Raw genomic sequence first — 19,915 nt, 5'->3', positions numbered from 1 at the left:
TCATGGCAGATATATTTTTTTGTGACTTTAATATTCACATGGAAAAGTCCACAGACCCACTCAAAAAGGCTTTCGGAGCCATCATCGACTCAGTGGGTTTTGACCAACATGTCTCGAACTAGTCATTGCCACAGTCATACCCTGGATCTAGTTTTGTCCCATGGAATAAATATTGTGGTGCTAAATGTTTTTCCTCATAATACTGGACTATCGGACCACCATTTTATTACGTTACAATCGCAACAAATAATCTGCTCAGACCCCAACCAAGGATCATCAAAAGCCATGCTATAAATTCTCGGAAACACAAAGACTCCTAGTTGCCCTTCCAGACTCCCTCCACCTACCCTAGGGCGTCGGAGTACAAAAATCAGTTAACCATCTGAGAATCTTAATTTAACCTTGCGTTATATCCTAGATGCAGTCGCACGCCTAAAAACCAAAATCATTTGTCACAACATATTTGCTCCCTGGTATACAGAAAATACCCAAGTCCTGAAGCAAGCTTCCAGAAAATTGGAACGGAAATGGCGCTCCACCAAACTGGAAGTCCTCAGACTAGCTTTGGAAAGACAGTACCGCGCAGTATCAAAGAGCCCTCACTGCTGCTCAACCCACTTGACTGGGTTGAGTCAGACGTGATATACCTGTCCGGTTTTGCACCCTGTCGGGCTTGTGCGGTGGAGGAGATCTTTGTGGGCTATACTCAGCCTCGTCTCAGGGTTGTATGTTTGGGGTCTGTTGATATCCCTCTAGTGGTGTGTCCCCCTACCCACCCCTGTCTCAGTCTCCAGTATCTATGATGCAATAGTCTGTGTGCCGGGGGACTAGGGTTAGTCTGTTATATCTGGTGTAATTTTCTTGTCTTATCTGGTGTCCAGAGTGAATTTAAGTGTGCTCTAATTCTCTCTCTCCCCCGGCGGACCGGAGCCCTAGGATCATGCCTCAGCACTACTTGGCCTGATGACTCCTGCTGTCCCTAGTCCACCTGGTCATGCTGCTGCTCCAGTTTCAACTGTTCTGCCTACGGCTAGGGAACCATGACCTGTTCACCGGACGTGCTACCTTGACGTGCTGTTTTCAACTCTCTCACACCTGCTGTCTCAATCTCTGAATGCTCGGCTATGAAAAGCCAACTGACATTTACTCCTGAGGTACTGACCTGTTGCACCCTCTACAACCACTGTGATTATTATTTGACCCTGCTGGTCATCTATGAACGTTTGTTCTTCAAGATGTTCAAACTGGCCTTAAATGGCCATATACTCTTATAATTTCCACCCGGCACAGCCAGAAGAGGACTAGCCACTCCTAAGAGCCTGGTTCCTCTCTAGGTTTCTTCCTAGGTTCCTGCCTTTCTAGAGTTTTTCCTAGCCACCATGCTTCTACATCTGCATTGCTTGCAGTTTGGTGTTTTAGGCTGGGTTTCTGTATAGCACTTTGACATCGGCTGATGTAAAAAGGGATTTAGAAATGCATTTGATTGATCGATTGATTGAGTGATAACAGCTGAGGGTGTGTAGTATTGTAAATGTGACTACTCGAAGACAGCGACATCCACCCCATTGTTGGGCATATGTTGCTCTCGGAGTGTGTGTGTGTGTATTTCTGATGGGAAATATTGTGCTCCCAATGTGTACTGTTAGGTACCTGGGACTGGTCGAAGTGCATGGTGACTTTGAGGCTGGCTTCGGCCTGTTTGTCGTTGACACCGTCTGTGACGGGTGTGGCTCCTCCCCCTGGCTCCAGCTGCGGAGAGAAGCAGGCCTGCAGCCACTCGCTCCAGGTCATCAACTGTACCTGCTGCATCTTCTCCTCGCTGATACGGAACATCTTACTGCGGAAGTCCTTCACCTCCTGGTCCTGCAGAGCGTCCAGCTCGTGGAGACCTGTGAATGGTTCACGAAGCTTCATAAGTACTTCATGACAGCTTTATAAGCATTGCATAACGACTTTGCAGGTGATCGGGCGTGCATAACAAGGCCACAAGAGGTTTTACAGCATTTTATACCAAAGATGTATTTTATTGATCGTGTTCCGTTTGTGAACACCTGTGAGCAGTCATTAAGCTATATAAGCACGGTGTAAGAGGTTCTTAGAGGCCACACACACACACACACACACACACACACACACACACACACACACACACACACACACACACACACACACACACACACACACACACACACACACACACACACACACACACACACACACACACACACACACTAATGGCATGAGCACTACAGTGTGTAAAAAAACAGTAAAACCTCTGCATGAGTGGGTCTAACGGTACTGCATTAAAAGGCATTGCCATTCATGTTTAATGCACTCCCTCTGACTGACACATAACCTGGCATGGTAACAAGTAGCAATTCATGTTTATGAGGGATTACAAATGACAATCCAATCTCAACAGTGTTGAACTCTAACCTACTGTTTACACTGAAATACAACTGTCACTGGGTATGAAATCTAGATCCTAAATTCATCATATCTACTTGTTGAACAGAGCTCGGTATTTTGGGGCCGTCAAATGCTTTGGATGATAAAAACATGTTGACATTTAAAACCATTAAACATTCATATGACCCTCAGCTCTCAGAGGATGCCTCTGGTCTGCATTATTAGCTTGTGTGTGCCTGTGTAAGCGGCTGGCCAGAACTCCCTCAGTGTGTGTGTGTGTGTGTGTGTGTGTGTGTGTGTGTGTGTGTGTGTGTGTGTGTGTGTGTGTGTGTGTGTCTGTGGCTAGCCAGCGCCTGAGGGCTGTTTTGAGTACCGCTTACTGACAAAAGCCTTTTACAGATCACATCTGACAAAAGCCTTTTACAGATCACATCTGACAAAAGCCGGAGCCAAGAGGGAGAATATCAACATGGGATGAGTCTCCTTCAATTACTATCGCTGATTCCCTCTCTGAACAGGCCTGATTGGCCAGCAGCCTAGGGGACCTCCATAGACCCCTACCATCTATGTCCCACACACCCTCAGGCCAACACGACTGTGTGTGTGTGTGTGTGTGTGTGTGTGTGTGTGTGTGTGTGTGTGTGTGTGTGTGTGTGTGTGTGTGTGTGTGGATAGCAGTGCACGGGTCAGCTGTTTGTTCACCCACACCCGCAATTGCTAATAACCCATTCGCAACCGCCGGACTATGTGAACTAAATAAACCCTTGCTCTACAGAGTAATGTAATAGATAGATAGCATGAATGCTTCAATCTAGTTGACGTCGGTAAAATTCTCTGTCATCACTGGCGGAGCAAAGACATTTAGGGGCTGGGGAGGAAATACGCTGCAACAAAAATATTTTCTGTGCAAAAATGTCCAAATAACATTAATTTGACTGGTTGTAAAGAAAAAGAAAGCTGTGAAAACGACCCAATGTGTTTCTGACAAGATTTCAGTTCGGCTTGGATGCATATTTTATGTGGATGAAATATCAGCTTTTATGAAGAAGACATATCATCTGTAGAGGTGCTAACTGAGCATTGCATTCCCTCAAGATGCAGAAAGAAAAATTACATTTCTCGACTCCTGTAAAAATGTTGCCTACATTTGGTGTATGCAAGAAATGCTTAATTCTACAGTCAGTGTCCAGATGTCATTTTCCATTTAACCCATCTGAACAGTAGGTTACTGTTCCCTTGACGCATCATAGGCCTATTTGAAGTCTCTGTCTAGTTACTGTCAAATTTGTATAACACCTCACAATCACCACACAGCCACACTGCTATCATCCTCTTACCACTTTACCAACTAGTTCCTAAACATTACTTTTCTGGCCTTCCCATCTCTTTATTTTCAACTCTCCTTTCGGCAGCTTTTGTCTTATTGAATTAAACTTCGACAATGTTCTTTTTCCAAAATCAAACTTTGTCACATGCGCCGAAGACAACAAGTGTAGACTTTACTGTGAAATGCTTAATTACAAGCCCTTAACCAACAATGCAGTTCAAGAAGAAGAACATATTTTGTCTCTGTATTGATGTTAACCATCTCTGCCTGTTCCTAAAGCCTTATTTGGCGATTGGCCGTGTAGGCTATTTGGTACGTGTGCATTTAAGCCCTAAAGCTTAGGCTCATGATAGCCTAACATAATGAAATAAAAATGTCAATATAGCAGATAGATATACAATTGTTTTTACAGATTGAATAAAGAGAAACAACCCGTCCGCCCTGGATAGAACCACGGGGAACGCGGTTAATGAGTAAAACAGCACATCACTAGTGTGTAAGCGTGCATGCATACAATAATTTTTAATTTTGTGTGTATCAACGCAATAGACTGACCGTTCCACCCAGGGGCTTTATCTTCCCTACCATTACAGTGGTGGTCTGGCGTGTTACCACCACTCTGCACAGCGCCTTAGCACCATCACAGATAACACTGAGTGACGGACGATGTAACAGACATCAGGAGCCTGTCTATTCTAACCGGATTGTTTTGCATCCGACGGGCCTGACTTCAGCTGATATTGGAATGATGACATGAAACATCTGAAAAGACGGCTCACGTCTGACAGCCAAGGCAAAGATACTGGAGATTAACCGGTGGTGGTGTGAGATCACTGTCTGGGAGCATCCCTACTCTGTAAGTCAATCATCAGTGTGGGGGTCTACAGAGACAGAGAGAAAAGGTGTCACCTTTTCCGATGAGCACGCCGATCTTGGAGTCGAGTAGGCGTTCGGCGCGGCCACAGTTACGTGTGACCAGTTTGAGCATGGGCCAGAAGGGCCTGACGTCACAGAGGCGCCTGGTCTCATCCTCCAGCTCCTCGTGTACCGCTGCCTGGTTCACACACTCAAACATGTGGCCCTCCATCTCCCCCAGAGAAGGGAACAGGGGGTATGACTGGGCCTGCTTCCATAGGAGCTATGAGGAAGGAGGAGGAAAAAGAGGGGGATAACAGAGTTATTACAGAAACTATGGCAAGACAAGTTGACACAATCTACCTGTATGATCACAGGCGACACAGAGACAGGTTCAGCCTCTACAATACAGGATCTACAAGTGGAAACTCAATTATTAGCCAATAGCATCATGACTCGCGTCACAATAATACAGTCTAAAGCCAACAGTAGTTCTAAGAATCAGCATAATTGAAATGTTAACAACCAATGGATGAACAACAACCATATGATGACAGGGGAATAAAAACATGACACAGGTCCTGTATAAACCAATCAGGACATGAATCATGCTTCCACAAACCAATCAGGACATGAATCATGCTTCCACAAACCAATCAGGACATGAATCATGTCCCGTTGCGCAGTCACAGGGTGTTGTGTGTTTGAGCCAACCGGTCACTAAGAAGATAAACGCGAGGACAGAGTATTAGTCAAGGAGTCATGTCACCTCCCTTCAGACAAACAAGTTAAAACCCTTGCCACAACATTCGTCTGTCATAACCAACTTACTGATCATAACATCAGACCAAGTCCCCGCAAAGTATAGACCGAGAGGCTAAAACAAAAACACTCTCGGTTTTCAGCTTTTACCACATCCTAGATTGAATTACTGTTTACTATTTGGCTGTACTACGTTCACATGACAAATAATTGCTGTTACCTAACAAATCTGTTGTTATTATCCATTGTGTGAGATCTAATTATCTGTCACATTTAACCACCATGCTATTCGTAGCCATCCAGAGATCACATGATCACTACTGTTACCTGAAACGACACTCCCTCTTAGAAGTCAGCACCTTGAAGCAGAATAACAGCCTCCTTAAGAGACATTTTATTAAAACTTCACCATTTCGTTCAACAGCATCTTTTCAATATTTTTGTCTTCCATTCAGTTTATTTTTTATTTCATACACATTGGATGGATACGCAAGGTAACAATGTATTTTTTCCCTAAAACAACACTTATTGAGTACAAGTCACAACGATTCCTGTGCTGTTGGCTAGTCGAGGACGAATATTAGGCCACATTTCCTTACATTGGAATAAAAGTGAAAGATTAGGTATTCTAATGGCAGCTGAGTGGTTGTGTGTCAGTCTGCCCCTGATAAATGTCATGCCCACGTCCTGTCTGAGCAGGGGAGACATTTTTATTCTCCACCCAGCTACTGTGTTGTCTAGAAAACAGTGTCTGGGTGGGGTTTAATGTTAGGTGGCTGGCAGGCCTTTTGCCTGGGGACGACTCTGCTCCTTAACATCTTTAGTTGGGGGAAATTAATCTCCCCCTCCCCGAATTGGCTTTATTGGCATGGGAAACATATGTCTACATTGCCAAAGCAAGTGAAAAAGATAATAAACTAAGGTGAAAAACAAAATTAACAGTAAACATTACTCAAAAGTTCCAAAAGAAAAGACATTTCAAATGTTATATTATGTCTATATAAAGTGTTGTAACGATGTGCAAATAGCTAAAGTACAAAAGGGAAAATAAATAAACATAAATATGGGTTGTATTTACAATGGTGTTTGTTCTTCACTGGTTGCCCTTTTCTTGTGGCAACAGGTCACAAATCTTGCTGCTGTGATGACACACGGCGGTATTTCACCCAGTAGATATGGAAGTTTATCAAAATCAGGTTTGTTTTCAAATTCTTTGTGGGTCTGTGTAATCTGAGGGAAATATGTGTCTCTAATATGGCTATACATTTGGCAGGAGGTTAGGAAGTGCAGCTCAGTTTCCACCTCATTTTGTGGGCAGTGTGCACATAGCCTGCCAGGTCTGCCTATGGCATCCTTTCTCAATAACAAGGCAATGCTCACTGAGTCTGTACATAGTCAAAGCTTTCCTTAAATTTTGGGTCAGTTACAGTGGTTAGGTATTCTGCCACTGCATACTCTCTGTTTAGGGCCAAATAGCATTCCAGTTTACTCTGTTTTTTGTTAATAACTTTACACATTGGAAATAATTATCTTTTTGTTTTCTCATGATTTGGTGAAGTCTAATTGTGTTGCTGTCCTGGGGCTCTGTGGGGTGTGTTTGTGAACAGAGCCCCAGGACCAGCTTGCTTAGGGGACTCTTCTCCAGGATCATCTCTCTGTAGGTGATGGCTTTGTTATGGAAGGTTTGGGAATCACTTCCTTTTAGATGGTAGTAGAATTTAAACAGCTCTTTTCTGGATGTTGATAATTAGTGGGTATCTGCCTAATTCTGCTCTGCATGCTTTATTTGGTGTTTTATGTTGTACACGGAGGATATTTTAGCAGAATTCTGCATGCAGTCTCAATTTGGTGTTCGGCCCATTTTGTGAATTCTTGGTTGGTGAGCGGACCCCAGACCTCACAACCATAAAGGGCAATGGGTTCTATAACTGATCCAAGTATTTTAAGACAGATCCTAATTGGTATGTCAAATTTTATGATCCTTTTGATGGCATAGAAGGCCCTTCTTGCCTTGTCTCTCAGATCATTCACAGCTTTGTAGAAGTTATCTGTGGCGCTGATGTTTAGGGCGAGGTATGTATCGCTTTTTTGTGTGAACTAGGGCAACGGTGTCAAGATGGAATTTGTATTTGTGGTCCTGGCAATTGGACCTTTTTTGGAACACCATTATTTTTGTCTTACTGAGATGTACTGTCAGGGCCCATGTCTGGCAGAATCTGTGCAGAAGATCTAGGTGCTGCTGTAGGCCCTCCTTGGTTGGGGACAGAAGCACCAGATCATCAGTTAACAGTAGACATTTGACACCTCCCCTTCTCGCATTCTGCAGTCACACAGATGCTTTTTCATTTCTTTCAGCTTTCCTCCATATCTCCTCTTCACTGGCTCCAGGGAATAGATTTCCACCGAACAAGCCTTCAGTAGCCCTCTCTGAGCATAACTCAACAACAGGTAGCCAGACTGTAGCTTAACGGCTAGCCTACCTACCAGGACATAACTGATAAGACTGCACAACTGTCTGCACAACTGCAAAAAAAGATGTTAGCCACGTTTTCTGGACATACGAAAAGCAGAGAGACAAACACTTCTGTGAATTGGAGTGTTAGGTTACTCCTCATTAGGAACACTGGAGCCAGGGGTGATCCAGAGAAACAGAACACTGGAGCCAGGGGTGATCCAGAGAAACAGAACACTGGAGCCAGGGGTGATCCAGAGAAACAGAACACTGGAGCCAGGGGTGATCCAGAGAAACAGAACACTGGAGCCAGGGGTGATCCAGAGAAACAGAACACTGGAGCCAGGGATGATCCAGAGAAACAGAACACTGGAGCCAGGGATGATCCAGAGAAACAGACATTACACACATTGTTCCCTCACAGAACAAACGTTTCAACAACTCCAGGTGCTATTCAACTAAGCCTAGCTGAAGAAAACATGCTGCGTCTCTGTGCGCGCGTGTGGGTCTCTCTGTGCGCGCGTGTGGGTCTCTCTGTGCGCGTCTGACTGGAGAAAACGCCAGCTGGGAGAGGGGCCAGCAGGGAGAGGGGCCAGCAGGGAGAGGGGCCAGCAGGGAGAGGGGCCAGCAGGGAGAGGGGCCAGCAGGGAGAGGGGCCAGCAGGGAGAGGGATCTCACCAAAGGGTTAAAAAAAAAAAAAAATCCTCCAAAGTATTTACACTTTAAACTAAAATCATTTAAAAAAAAAAAATCATTGTGACCAAAATATGACACCTTAAATGACGGTAAAGACTACAGTGCATTGTTACATTGCTGACCTTTGGCCTCCATCTCACCCCACCTCTACCCACTAGCCGGGTCACGCCTGATGTCATAGCATTATTTGCATGCAGTGAGTGCAGCTCAGAGACAAACAAACCGCGCCAGCCGCCAGCTGTGAAATAACACCCATTAGACAGCGTCTGTCTGGACTGGAGAGGAGACGGCAGTCTACAGCAGTCTACAGCTTGTTTTAGTTGTTATGATGGCCTTTATACAATGGCTCAGAACCAGAACTTCAGCCAGGCAGCACATTCATTAAAACAATCCTCACCAATCTGCGTTAAACTAATGAATGTTGTAAACTAATGTGTTGCTTGTGGGTTGATTCTAATAGAAGAGAGAAAACAGTCTAAGGTTGAAGATTCTGTAGAGCTGGGTAGGCAATGTGGATAGAAATCCATCGCATTAGAATTGTACTGAATTCTCATGAGAAAAACATCTTGATGCACAGTAGGCCTTTTCTAGGCTATACTTTCCAATGCTGCTCTAAATGGCAACTGCACCGATTTGACTGCTGTCTGAAATGATTCAACCTTAGGATATAGACACCTGTTAACTACAGACAGCCCAGCAAAAATACCTACAAGCATCATAAAATTCAACTTCACACACACCACCAACCAAAATTCCACTGACACACACGACAAACACATACCTACTCCCCCAAAACACATACCTACTCCCCCAAAACACATACCTACTCCCCCAAAACACATACCTACTCCCCCAAAACACATACCTACTCCCCCAAAACACATACCTACTCTCTCCTACCCCCTGTCCCCCTCTCTCCTACCAGTTTGATGTGTTGTATGGTGGCCTCTCTGGGGACATCCATCTGAATGTAGATGCCGGTGGGTAGCAGGAAGTCCACAGTGACCAGGTCCTCTCCAGACAGCTGGGAGTGGGCTGCCCACAAGTCCATGAGGTTTGTCATGGCGGGAGGCATCGCAGGGACCAACACCCAGCTCCACCATAAGGACCTGGGATGAGGAAAGAGGACTGTTAGGGGGAGTAACCATGAACTGCTGAAGAACCACACGGTGCACAACTCAGACTTCTTCCAATTCCTATTGTCCTATTTAGATGCAGGCATCATCTGATGCCCATTACTAATGACTAAAGGTTGGATGATGTCTGGCTGAGGAGACTGTAATACTCCATCTTCACCCCCAGGGGGAGCCCTATATAACACTAACAGACTGGCCATGGTTGGGTGAGCGCCAGCCCTCAGAGGAATGCCCACTAAGCAAACACAGGAACAAAAGGTCACCAACCTTTCTCCTCACCCATGACAACATGCTCTGGTTCCCCCCCTCGCCTGGACCTGAGGCCGTTGCCAAGGCAATTATCAAGTAAACGGGGAGTCAAGGTAAATTTAGCTGCCATTTCTCAAATCCTCCTGTGAGTGTGCAATGATGGATGTTAGTGTGGGACGAGAGTTGCCAGGTTTTCAAAATTCCCTTCTAAAATGTAACGGATGTGATGTTTCTGGTTTTAGGGGGTGGTTCAAGTACCACCAACACACACACACACACACACACACACACACACACACACACACACACACACACCAGTAAGTGCTTCAGCAGCTTTGGTAAAGAACCACATGCTTCCCAGTTTCCATTCTGGCTCAGTGTTTCACCACAATAGACCATCCACACTCGCAGTTGCCTTTCTGTAATGACCTATTCCTAAAGAGCTTGTGTTTAAGTGCTCCAGCAGACCACAGTTCAATCTACATTTTGGCTCAATAACACTTGGCCAGTAAATCAAGCAGCAGCCCCATTGTCTGTAATGGTGTTAAGTGCTTGGGTCCATTTGGGCTCTGCAGCGAGTACAGGATCATGCCCATTTGGAGCCACCATCTTGGCCACTTAATATGATCAGCTATGCAGATACAACTGTTCTTTGACTGCCATTCAACACTCTGAACTAGGCCATTCTTTCAGAGGACATTTACTGAGCCACCAAGACAGGGCTAAGTAAACACACACACACCGACCCATTGGTAAGTTATGGAACTAAGCACTGGAGCTGGGACGATAAACCAAAAATGATCAACAGCGACCATATCGATCACTTATCACAGGCATTTTGCTGATGTCGTTCATTATGATAAGTAGCCTATACTAGAGAAATGTGTAGTTTGAAATGAAATAAGTTTGCTAATATGGGGGCTTGTTAATAGGACAATTGATGGTGGTACAACCATCACACTAGTAGTAGTAGTTTATATATACAGTACCAGTCAAAAACGTGATTTTACTGTGGTATATATATACAGTACCAGTCAAAAACGTGATTTTACTGTGGTTTATATATACAGTACCAGTCAAAAACGTGATTTTACTGTGGTTTATATATACAGTACCAGTCAAAAATGTGATTTTACTGTGGTTTATATATACAGTACCAGTCAAAAACGTGATTTTACTGTGGTTTATATATACAGTACCAGTCAAAAACGTGATTTTACTGTGGTTTATATATACAGTACCAGTCAAAAACGTGATTTTACTGTGGTTTATATATACAGTACCAGTCAAAAACGTGATTTTACTGTGGTTTATATATACAGTACCAGTCAAAAACGTGATTTTACTGTGGTTTATATATACAGTACCAGTCAAAAACGTGATTTTACTGTGGTTTATATATACAGTACCAGTCAAAAACGTGATTTTACTGTGGTTTATATATACAGTACCAGTCAAAAACGTGATTTTACTGTGGTTTATATATACAGTACCAGTCAAAAACGTGATTTTACTGTGGTTTATATATACAGTACCAGTCAAAAACGTGATTTTACTGTGGTTTATATATACAGTACCAGTCAAAAACGTGATTTTACTGTGGTTTATATATACAGTACCAGGATGGTGGTACAACCATCACACTAGTAGTAGTAGTTTAAAGGTATTGTTCTACTTGTCGTTATCTCATCAATTCAGTGTCACATGGATTTTTGTCCATATCTCCCAACTCTACTAAGCACCTCGTCAAAATGTGCAGTTGAACACCTGTCTCAGACAAACAATGCAGGAAGCCAGAGGGTGACGTCATGGAGGAGCCCAGTTACACACATGAAAGGAAACGTGACACCACAGTGCGACTGTCTGACGCAGTCACAACTAACATGAGGAAACACACACTGGACATCAGTAGACTGGCAGCAATTGCAATGGGTGTGCTGTACAACGACATACTATGGCATGGATGTGTCTGCTCCTGCCACACACACACACACACACTTCAGGTGAGCAGGGTTACCAGGTGCATGATGGAAGCCAGCCAGAGGTCTGATTCTGGGTCAGGTTTCACAGGGAGAGGGAGCTGGTGTGAGAACAGAGGACAGCCCTGGGGCGAGAGGGGAGGGGCTGGTGTGAGAACAGAAGACAGGCCTGGGGGTAGAGGGGAGAGGGGAGGGGCTGGTGTGAGAACAGAGGACAGGCCTGGGGGGGGACTAGAACCTCACATATCCACATGATCGCTGAGATCTTGGTTGAAAACAGCAGAGGTGTATTTGGAGGGCGAGATAGTTAGGATGATATCTATGAGGGTGCCCGTGTTTACGGATTTGGGGTTGTACCTGGTAGGTTCATTGATCATTTGTGTGAGATTGATGGCATCAAGCTCAGATTGTCGGATGGCCGGGGTGTTAAGCATGTCCCAGTTTAGGTCACCTAGCAGCACGAGCTCAGAAGATAGATGGGGGGGGGGGGGGGGGGGGCAATTAATTCACATATGGTGTCCAGGGCACAGCTGGGGCAGAGGGTGGTCTATAGCAAGCGGCAACGGTGAGAGACTTGTTTCTGGAAAGGTGCATTTTTACAAGTAGAAGCTCAAATTGTTTTGGTACAGACCTGGATAGTAAGATAGAACTTTGCAGGCCCTCTCTGCAGTAGATTGCAACGCCGCCCCCTTGGCAGTTCAACCTTGTCCGGAAAATGTTAGTTAGGCATGGAAATGTCAGGGTTTTTGGTGGTTTTCCTAAGCCAGGATTCAGACATGACTAAGACATCCGGGTTGGCAGAATGTGCTAAAGCAGGCTTCTAATGTTAACATGCATGAAACCAAGGCTTTTACGGTTACAGAAGTCAACAAATGAGAGCACCTGGGGAGTAGGAGTGGAGCTAGGCACTGCAGGTCCTGGATTAACTTCTATATCACCAGAGAGGATCAGAGGAGTAGGATAAGGGTACGGCTAAAGGCTATAAGAACTGGCCGTCTAGCACGTTCGGAACAGAGTAAACGGAGCAGGTTTCTGGGCACGATAACATAGATTCAAGGCATAATGTACAGACAAAGGTATGGTAGGAAGAGAGTACATTGGAGGTAAACCTAGGCATTGCGTAATGATGAGAGAGATATAGTCTCGAGACGTTTAAACCAGGTGATGTCATCGCATATGTGGGAGGTGGAACAACATGGTTGGTTAAGGCATATTGAGCAGGGCTGGAGGCTCTACAGTGAAATAAAACAGTAATGGACAAGGCATATTGATATTAGGGAGAGGCATGCGTAGCCAAGTGAACATATGGGTCCATTGAGTGGTTGGGCTGGCTGGGGACACGGCGATTCAGACAGTTAGCAGGCCGGGGCTAGCAAGCTAGCAGTTAGCAGGCTGGGGCTAGCAAGCTAGCATAAGGGCCTTAGAGAGCCGTCGCGGTGGGGGAAAAGTCTGTTTTTGCCTCCTCGTGCGGTGACGTCGATAGACCAGTCGTGGAATTAGTAGGGTTCCAAGTAGCAGAGGGGTCCAAGTCCAATTGGCAAAATGGGTATAGCAGTCCAAGAAAATGGCTGATGGATCAGCTAACAGTCCAATATGTTCTAGATAGCTAGCAGGCCGTGGTTAGCAGAATGTCCCCTGTAGGCACCTCGCCCTGAGGGGCCTGTTGGGATCCTCAGGCAGATTATGTCGGTATTCCAGTTGTGAAGGATCGGCGGGGTTCCGTGCCCCGTACCGGCAGTAGAAGGAGTGGGCTTCAGGAGTAGCCCAGGAGCCCTAGCTGGGAGATGGGTGTAGCATGGGCTGGCTCCAGGCTAGTTAGTGCTTGCTCCGGGAGGGAAACGTTAGCCAGGAGTAGTCAACCCGGGTTGCGGTTAGCTAGCTGCCATGATCCAAATGAAAAGTTTCAGAGTTTGCGGTAGGAATCCGGGGATATGGAGAGAAAAATAGGTCCAGTATGCTAGGGTTTGAAACGCGTTGAGGTAAATAGAAATACTTTAGAAAAAAAACCAGATCCACACCACATTGGGTGAGGCAGGTTGCAGGAGAGGATTTTGAAGTTGAGGTTTAGGAAAAATATTAAAAAGAATGCGAAGATATATACATGGGACGAGACAAGACGTCTGACTGCTACGCCATCTTGGAAAGATTTTTTTTTTTTAAGTTTTAAAGCTACATTTCTTGAAATTCCACTAGCAGCCCTAAGCGTCCACTTATACCTGGAGCCAGCCCAGTGTGCATTTCTGTAAGAAATTAAACACTGGGGACTGAATCCAATACGTGTGATACATGTGTCACGAACATAGCTAAATGAACATATAGTTGAAATCGGAAGTTTACATACACCTTAGCCAAATACATTTAAACTCAGTTTTCACAATTCCTGACATTTAATCCAAGTAAAAAGTCCCTGTCAGGTCAGTTAGGATCACCACTTTATTTTAAGAATGTGAAATGTCAGAATAATAGTAGAGAAAATTATTTATTTCAGCTTTTATTTCTTTCATCACATTCCCAGAGGGTCAGAAGTAAAACCATACACTCAATTAGTATTTTGTAGCATTGCCTTTAAATAGTTTAACTTGGGTCAAACGTTTGAGGTAGCCTTCCACAATAAGTTGGGTGAATTTTGGCCCATTCCTCCTGACAGAGCTGGAGAAACTGAGTCAGGTTTGTAGGCCTCCTTGCCTTTTCAGTTCTGCCCACACATTTTCTATGGGATTGAGGTCAGGGCTTTGTGCTGGCCCCTCCAATACCTTGACTTTGTTGTCCTTAAGCCATTTTGCCACAACTTTGGAAGTATGCTTGGGGTCATTGTCCATTTGGAAGACCCATTTGTGACCAAGCTTTAACTTCCTGACTGATGTCTTGAGATGTTGCTTCAATATATCCACAATTTTCTTCATGATGTCATCTATTTTGTGAAGTGCACCAGTCCCTCCTGCAGCAAAGCACCCCCAGAACTTGATGCTGTCTCCCCCGTGCTTCACGGTTGGGATGGTGTTCTTCGGCTAGCAAGGCTTGCAAGCCTCCCCCTTTTTCCTCCAAACACAATGGTCATTATGGGCAAACAGTTCTATTTTTGTTTCATCAGACCAGAGGACATTTCTCCAAAAAGTACAATCTTTGTCCCCATGTGCAGTTGCAAACAGACTGGCTTTTTAATGGCGGTTTTGGAGAAGCTTCTTCCTTGCTGAGTGGCCTTTCAGGTTATGTCGATATAGGACTCGTTTTACTGTGGATATAGATATTTTTGTACCCGTTTTCTCCAGCATCTTCACATGGTCCTTTGCTGTTGTTCTGGGATTGATTTGCACTTATCGCACCAAAGTACGTTCATCTCTAGGAGACAGAATGAGTCTCCTTACTGAGCGGTATGACAGCTGCATGGTCCCATGGTGTTTATACTTGCGTACTATTGTTTGTATATATGAACGTGGTACCTTCAGGCGTTTGGAAATTGCTCCCAAGGATGAACCAGACTTGTGGTCTACAATTGTTTTCTGAGGTCTTGGCTGATTTATTTAGATTTTCCCATGATGTCAAGCAAAGAGGCACTGAGTTTGAAGGTAGGCCTTGAAATACATCCACAGGTACACCTCCAATTGACTCAAATTATGTCAATTAGCCTATCAGATGCTTCTACAGCCATGACAACATTTTCTGGAATTTTCCAAGCTGTTTAACCTCTCTTGGGTAAGGGGCAGTATTTTCACGGCTGGATGAGAAACGTACCCAAATTAAACTGCCTACTACTCGGGCCCAGAAACTAGAATATGCAAATTATTAGTAGATTTGGATAGAAAGCACTCTGAAGTTTCTAAAACTGTTTGAATGATGTCTGTGCGTTTAACAGAACTCATATGGCAGGCAAAAACCTGAGAAAAATCCAACCAGGAAGTTGAAAATCTGAGGCTGTATTTTTTATTTATTTATTCCCTTTCCAAACTACAGTGACTTAGGGGTCATTTTGCACTTCCTAAGGCTTCCACTAGATGCCAACAGTCTTTAGAAAGTTGTTTGAGGCTCCTATGGTAAATTTTGAGGGAATAACAGCCGGTTCAAGCAGTGGACTGTCTGAGGTCATGTAGTTACTTCATGCGCGTTCACGCATGGCTAGCATTTTTCTTCTGTAATGAATACGCTATTGTCCAGTTGGAATATTATCGATTATTTATGGTAAAAACACCCTAAGGATTGATTGTAAACAGAAGAAAAGAAAGAGAAAATCAGGACAGAAGAAAAAGGATATCAAAGTGAAACAGTTCTCTAAAGACACAAGAGACAATAATACAAGAAACAACACTTCTGTAGCTTGTCAACCATGTGTCTGTCTATCCCTGTTCTCTCCCATCTGCACAGGCCATACAAACGCTTCACACCGCGTGGCCGCTGCCACTCTAACCTGGTGGTCCCAGCGCGCACGACCCACGTGGAGTTCCAGGTCTCCGGCAGCCTCTGGAACTGCCGGTCTGCGGCCAACAAGGCTGAGTTCATCTCAGCCTATGCTACCCTCCAGTCCCTAGACTTCCTGGCGCTGACGGAAACATGGATTACCACAGATAACACTGCTACTCCTACTGCTCTCTCCTCGTCTGCCCACGTGTTCTCGCATACCCCTAGAGCATCGAGCCAGCGGGGTGGTGGCACTGGAATCCTCATCTCTCCCAAGTGGACATTCTCTCTTTCTCCCCTGACCCATCTGTCTATCGCCTCCTTTGAATTCCATGCTGTCACAGTTACCAGCCCTTTCAAGCTTAACATCCTTTTCATTTATCGCCCTCCAGGTTCCCTTGGAGAGTTCATCAATGAGCTTGACGCCTTGATAAATTCCTTTCCTGAGGATGGCTCACCTCTCACAGTTCTGGGTGACTTTAACCTCCCCACGTCTACCTTTGACTCATTCCTCTCTGCCTCCTTCTTTCCACTCCTCTCCTCTTTTGACCTCACCCTCTCACCTTCCCCCCCTACTCACAAGGCAGGCAATACGCTTGACCTCATCTTTACTAGATGCTGTTCTTCCACTAATCTCATTGCAACTCCCCTCCAAATCTCCGACCACTACCTTGTATCCTTTTCCCTCTCGCTCTCATCCAACACTTCTCACTCTGCCCCTACTCGGATGGTATTGCGCCGTCCCAACCTTCGCTCTCTCTCTCTCCCGCTACTCTCTCCTCTTCCATCCTATTATCTCTTCCCTCTACTCAAACCTTCTCCAACCTATCTCCTGATTCTGCCTCCTCAACCCTCCTCTCCTCCCTTTCTGCATCCTTTGATTTTCTCTGTCCCCTATCCTCCAGGCCGGCTCGGTCCTCCCCTCCTGCTCCGTGGCTCGACGACTCACTGCGAGCTCACAGAACAGGGCTCCGGGCAGCCGAGCGGAAATGGAGGAAAACTCGCCTCCCTGCGGACCTGGCATCCTTTCACTCCCTCCTCTCTACATTCTCCTCTTCTGTCTCTGCTGCTAAAGCCACTTTCTACCACTCTAAATTCCAAGCATCTGCCTCTAACCCTAGGAAGCTCTTTGCTACCTTCTCTTCCCTCCTGAATCCTCCTCCCCCTCCTCCCTCTCTGTGGATGACTTTGTCAACCATTTTGAAAAGAAGGTTGACGATATCCGATCCTCGTTTGCTAAGTCAAACGACACCGCTGGTCCTGCTCACACTGCCCTACCCTGTGCTTTGACCTCTTTCTCCCCTCTCTCTCCAGATGAAATCTCGCGTCTTGTGACGGCCGGCCGCCCAACAACCTGCCCACTTGACCCTATCCCCTCCTCTCTTCTCCAGACCATTTCCGGAGACCTTCTCCCCTACCTCACCTCATCCTTGACCGCTGGCTACGTCCCTTCCGTCTTCAAGAGAGCGAGAGTTGCACCCCTTCTGACAAAACCTACACTCGATCCCTCCGATGTCAACAACTACAGACCAGTATCCCTTCTTTCTTTTCTCTCCAAAACTCTTGAACGTGCTGTCCTTGGCCAGCTCTCCTGCTCTCTCTCTCAGAATGACCTTGATCCTAATCAGTCAGGTTTCAAGACTGGGCATTCAACTGAGACTGCTCTTCTCTGTGTCACGGAGGCTCTCCGCACTGCTAAAGCTAACTCTCTCTCCTCTGCTCTCATCCTTCTAGACCTATCTGCTGCCTTTGATACTGTGAACCATCAGATCCTCCTCTCCACCCTCTCCGAGTTGGGCATCTCCGGCGCGGCCCACGCTTGGATTGCGTCCTACCTGACAGGTCGCTCCTACCAGGTGGCGTGGCGAGAATCTGTCTCCGCACCACGCGCTCTCACCACTGGTGTCCCCCAGGGCTCTGTTCTAGGCCCTCTCCTATTCTCGCTATACACCAAGTCACTTGGCTCTGTCATATCCTCACATGGTCTCTCCTATCATTGCTATGCAGACGACACACAATTAATCTTCTCCTTTCCCCCTTCTGATAACCAGGCGGCGAATCGCATCTCTGCATGTCTGTCAGACATATCAGTGTGGATGACGGATCACCACCTCAAGCTGAACCTCGGCAAGACGGAGCTGTTCTTCCTCCCGGGGAAGGACTGCCCGTTCCATGACCTCGCCATCACGGTTGACAACTCCCTTGTGTCCTCCTCCCAGAGTGCTAAGAACCTTGGCATGATCCTGGACAACACCCTGTCGTTCTCCACTAACATCAAGGCGGTGACCCGATCCTGTAGGTTCATGCTCTACAACATTCGCAGAGTACGACCCTGCCTCACACAGGAAGCGGCGCAGGTCCTAATCCAGGCACTTGTCATCTCCCGTCTGGATTACTGCAACTCGCTGTTGGCTGGGCTCCCTGCCTGTGCCATTAAACCCCTACAACTAATCCAGATTGCCGCAGCCCGTCTGGTGTTCAACCTTCCCAAGTTCTCTCACGTCACCCCGCTCCTCCGCTCTCTCCATTGGCTTCCAGTTGAAGCTCGCATCCGCTATAAGACCATGGTGCTTGCCTACGGAGCTGTGAGGGGAACGGCACCTCCATACCTTCAGGCTCTGATCAGGCCCTACACCCAAACAAGGGCACTGCGTTCATCCACCTCTGGCCTGCTGGCCCCCCTACCTCTGAGGAAGCACAGTTCCCGCTCAGCCCAGTCAAAACTGTTCGCTGCTCTGGCACCCCAATGGTGGAACAAGCACCCTCACGACGCCAGGACAGCGGAGTCAATCACCACCTTCCGGAGACACCTGAAACCCCACCTCTTTAAGGAATACCTGGGATAGGATAAAGTAATCCTTCTAACCCCCCCCCCCCCCTTAAAAGATTTAGATGCATTATTGTAAAGTGGTTGTTCCACTGGATATCATAAGGTGAATGCACCAATTTGTAAGTCGCTCTGGATAAGAGCGTCTGCTAAATGACTTAAATGTAAATGTAATTGTAAACATCGTTTGACATGTTTCTACAAACGGTAATGGAACTTTTGAGCTTTTCGTCTATTGATTTGCGGTCCCGCATCGTGCCTTTGGAATAGTGTTCTGGACGCGCCAACAAAGCGGAGGTATTTGGACATAAATGATGGACTTTCTCGAACAAATGAACATTTCTTGTGGAAGTGGGAGTCCTGTGAATGCATTCCGCCGAGGATCAGCAAAGGTAAGGAAAGATTTATAACACTAATTTAGAGTTTTGTTGATGCCAGAACTTGGCGGGTATCTGTATAGCTTGCATTGATGGCTGAACTCTGTACTCAGAATATTGAACAACGTGCTTTCTCCGTAAAGTTATTTTGAAATCTGACAGTGGTTGCATTAAGAAGTAGTATATCTATAATTCTTTAAATAATTGTTATATATTTTGTCAACATTTATGATGAGTATTTATGTAAATTAACCTGTTAGGGCTAGGGGGCAGCATTGACACGGCTGGATAAAAAACATACCCGATTTAATCTGGTTACCACTCCTACTCAGTAACTAGAATATGCATATACTTATTACATATGGATAGAAAACACCCTAAATTTTCTAAAACTGTTTGAATGGTGTCTGTGAGTATAACAGAACTCAAATGGCAGGTCAAAACCTGAGAGATT

At 45.6% G+C, this 19,915-nt stretch overlaps 1 protein-coding gene across 6 annotated transcripts in view; it reads right to left on the bottom strand.

Annotated features, from left to right (window-relative positions):
* Positions 1 to 19,915, bottom strand: part of LOC106613172 (phosphatidylinositol 4,5-bisphosphate 3-kinase catalytic subunit beta isoform) — a 74,424-nt gene that overhangs the window by 22,090 nt on the left and 32,419 nt on the right. For all 6 annotated transcript variants that reach the window (XM_045724730.2, XM_045724733.2, XM_045724731.2 and 3 more), the window contains 3 exons: positions 9,424 to 9,610; positions 4,646 to 4,874; positions 1,651 to 1,889 (listed from right to left, as the gene is read on the bottom strand). In XM_045724730.2, the coding sequence (XP_045580686.1) occupies positions 1,651 to 1,889; positions 4,646 to 4,874; positions 9,424 to 9,576 (621 nt within the window). In that variant the 5' untranslated portion in view covers positions 9,577 to 9,610. The remainder of the gene's footprint in view (positions 1 to 1,650; positions 1,890 to 4,645; positions 4,875 to 9,423; positions 9,611 to 19,915) is intronic.

Source organism: Salmo salar, chromosome 09, assembly GCF_965601325.2.
Source record: "Salmo salar chromosome 09, fSalSal1, whole genome shotgun sequence".
Classification (NCBI taxonomy): Eukaryota; Metazoa; Chordata; class Actinopteri; order Salmoniformes; family Salmonidae; genus Salmo; species Salmo salar.
Note: the sequence above shows the minus strand (reverse complement) of the source record. Positions and strands in the feature narration are given on the sequence as shown.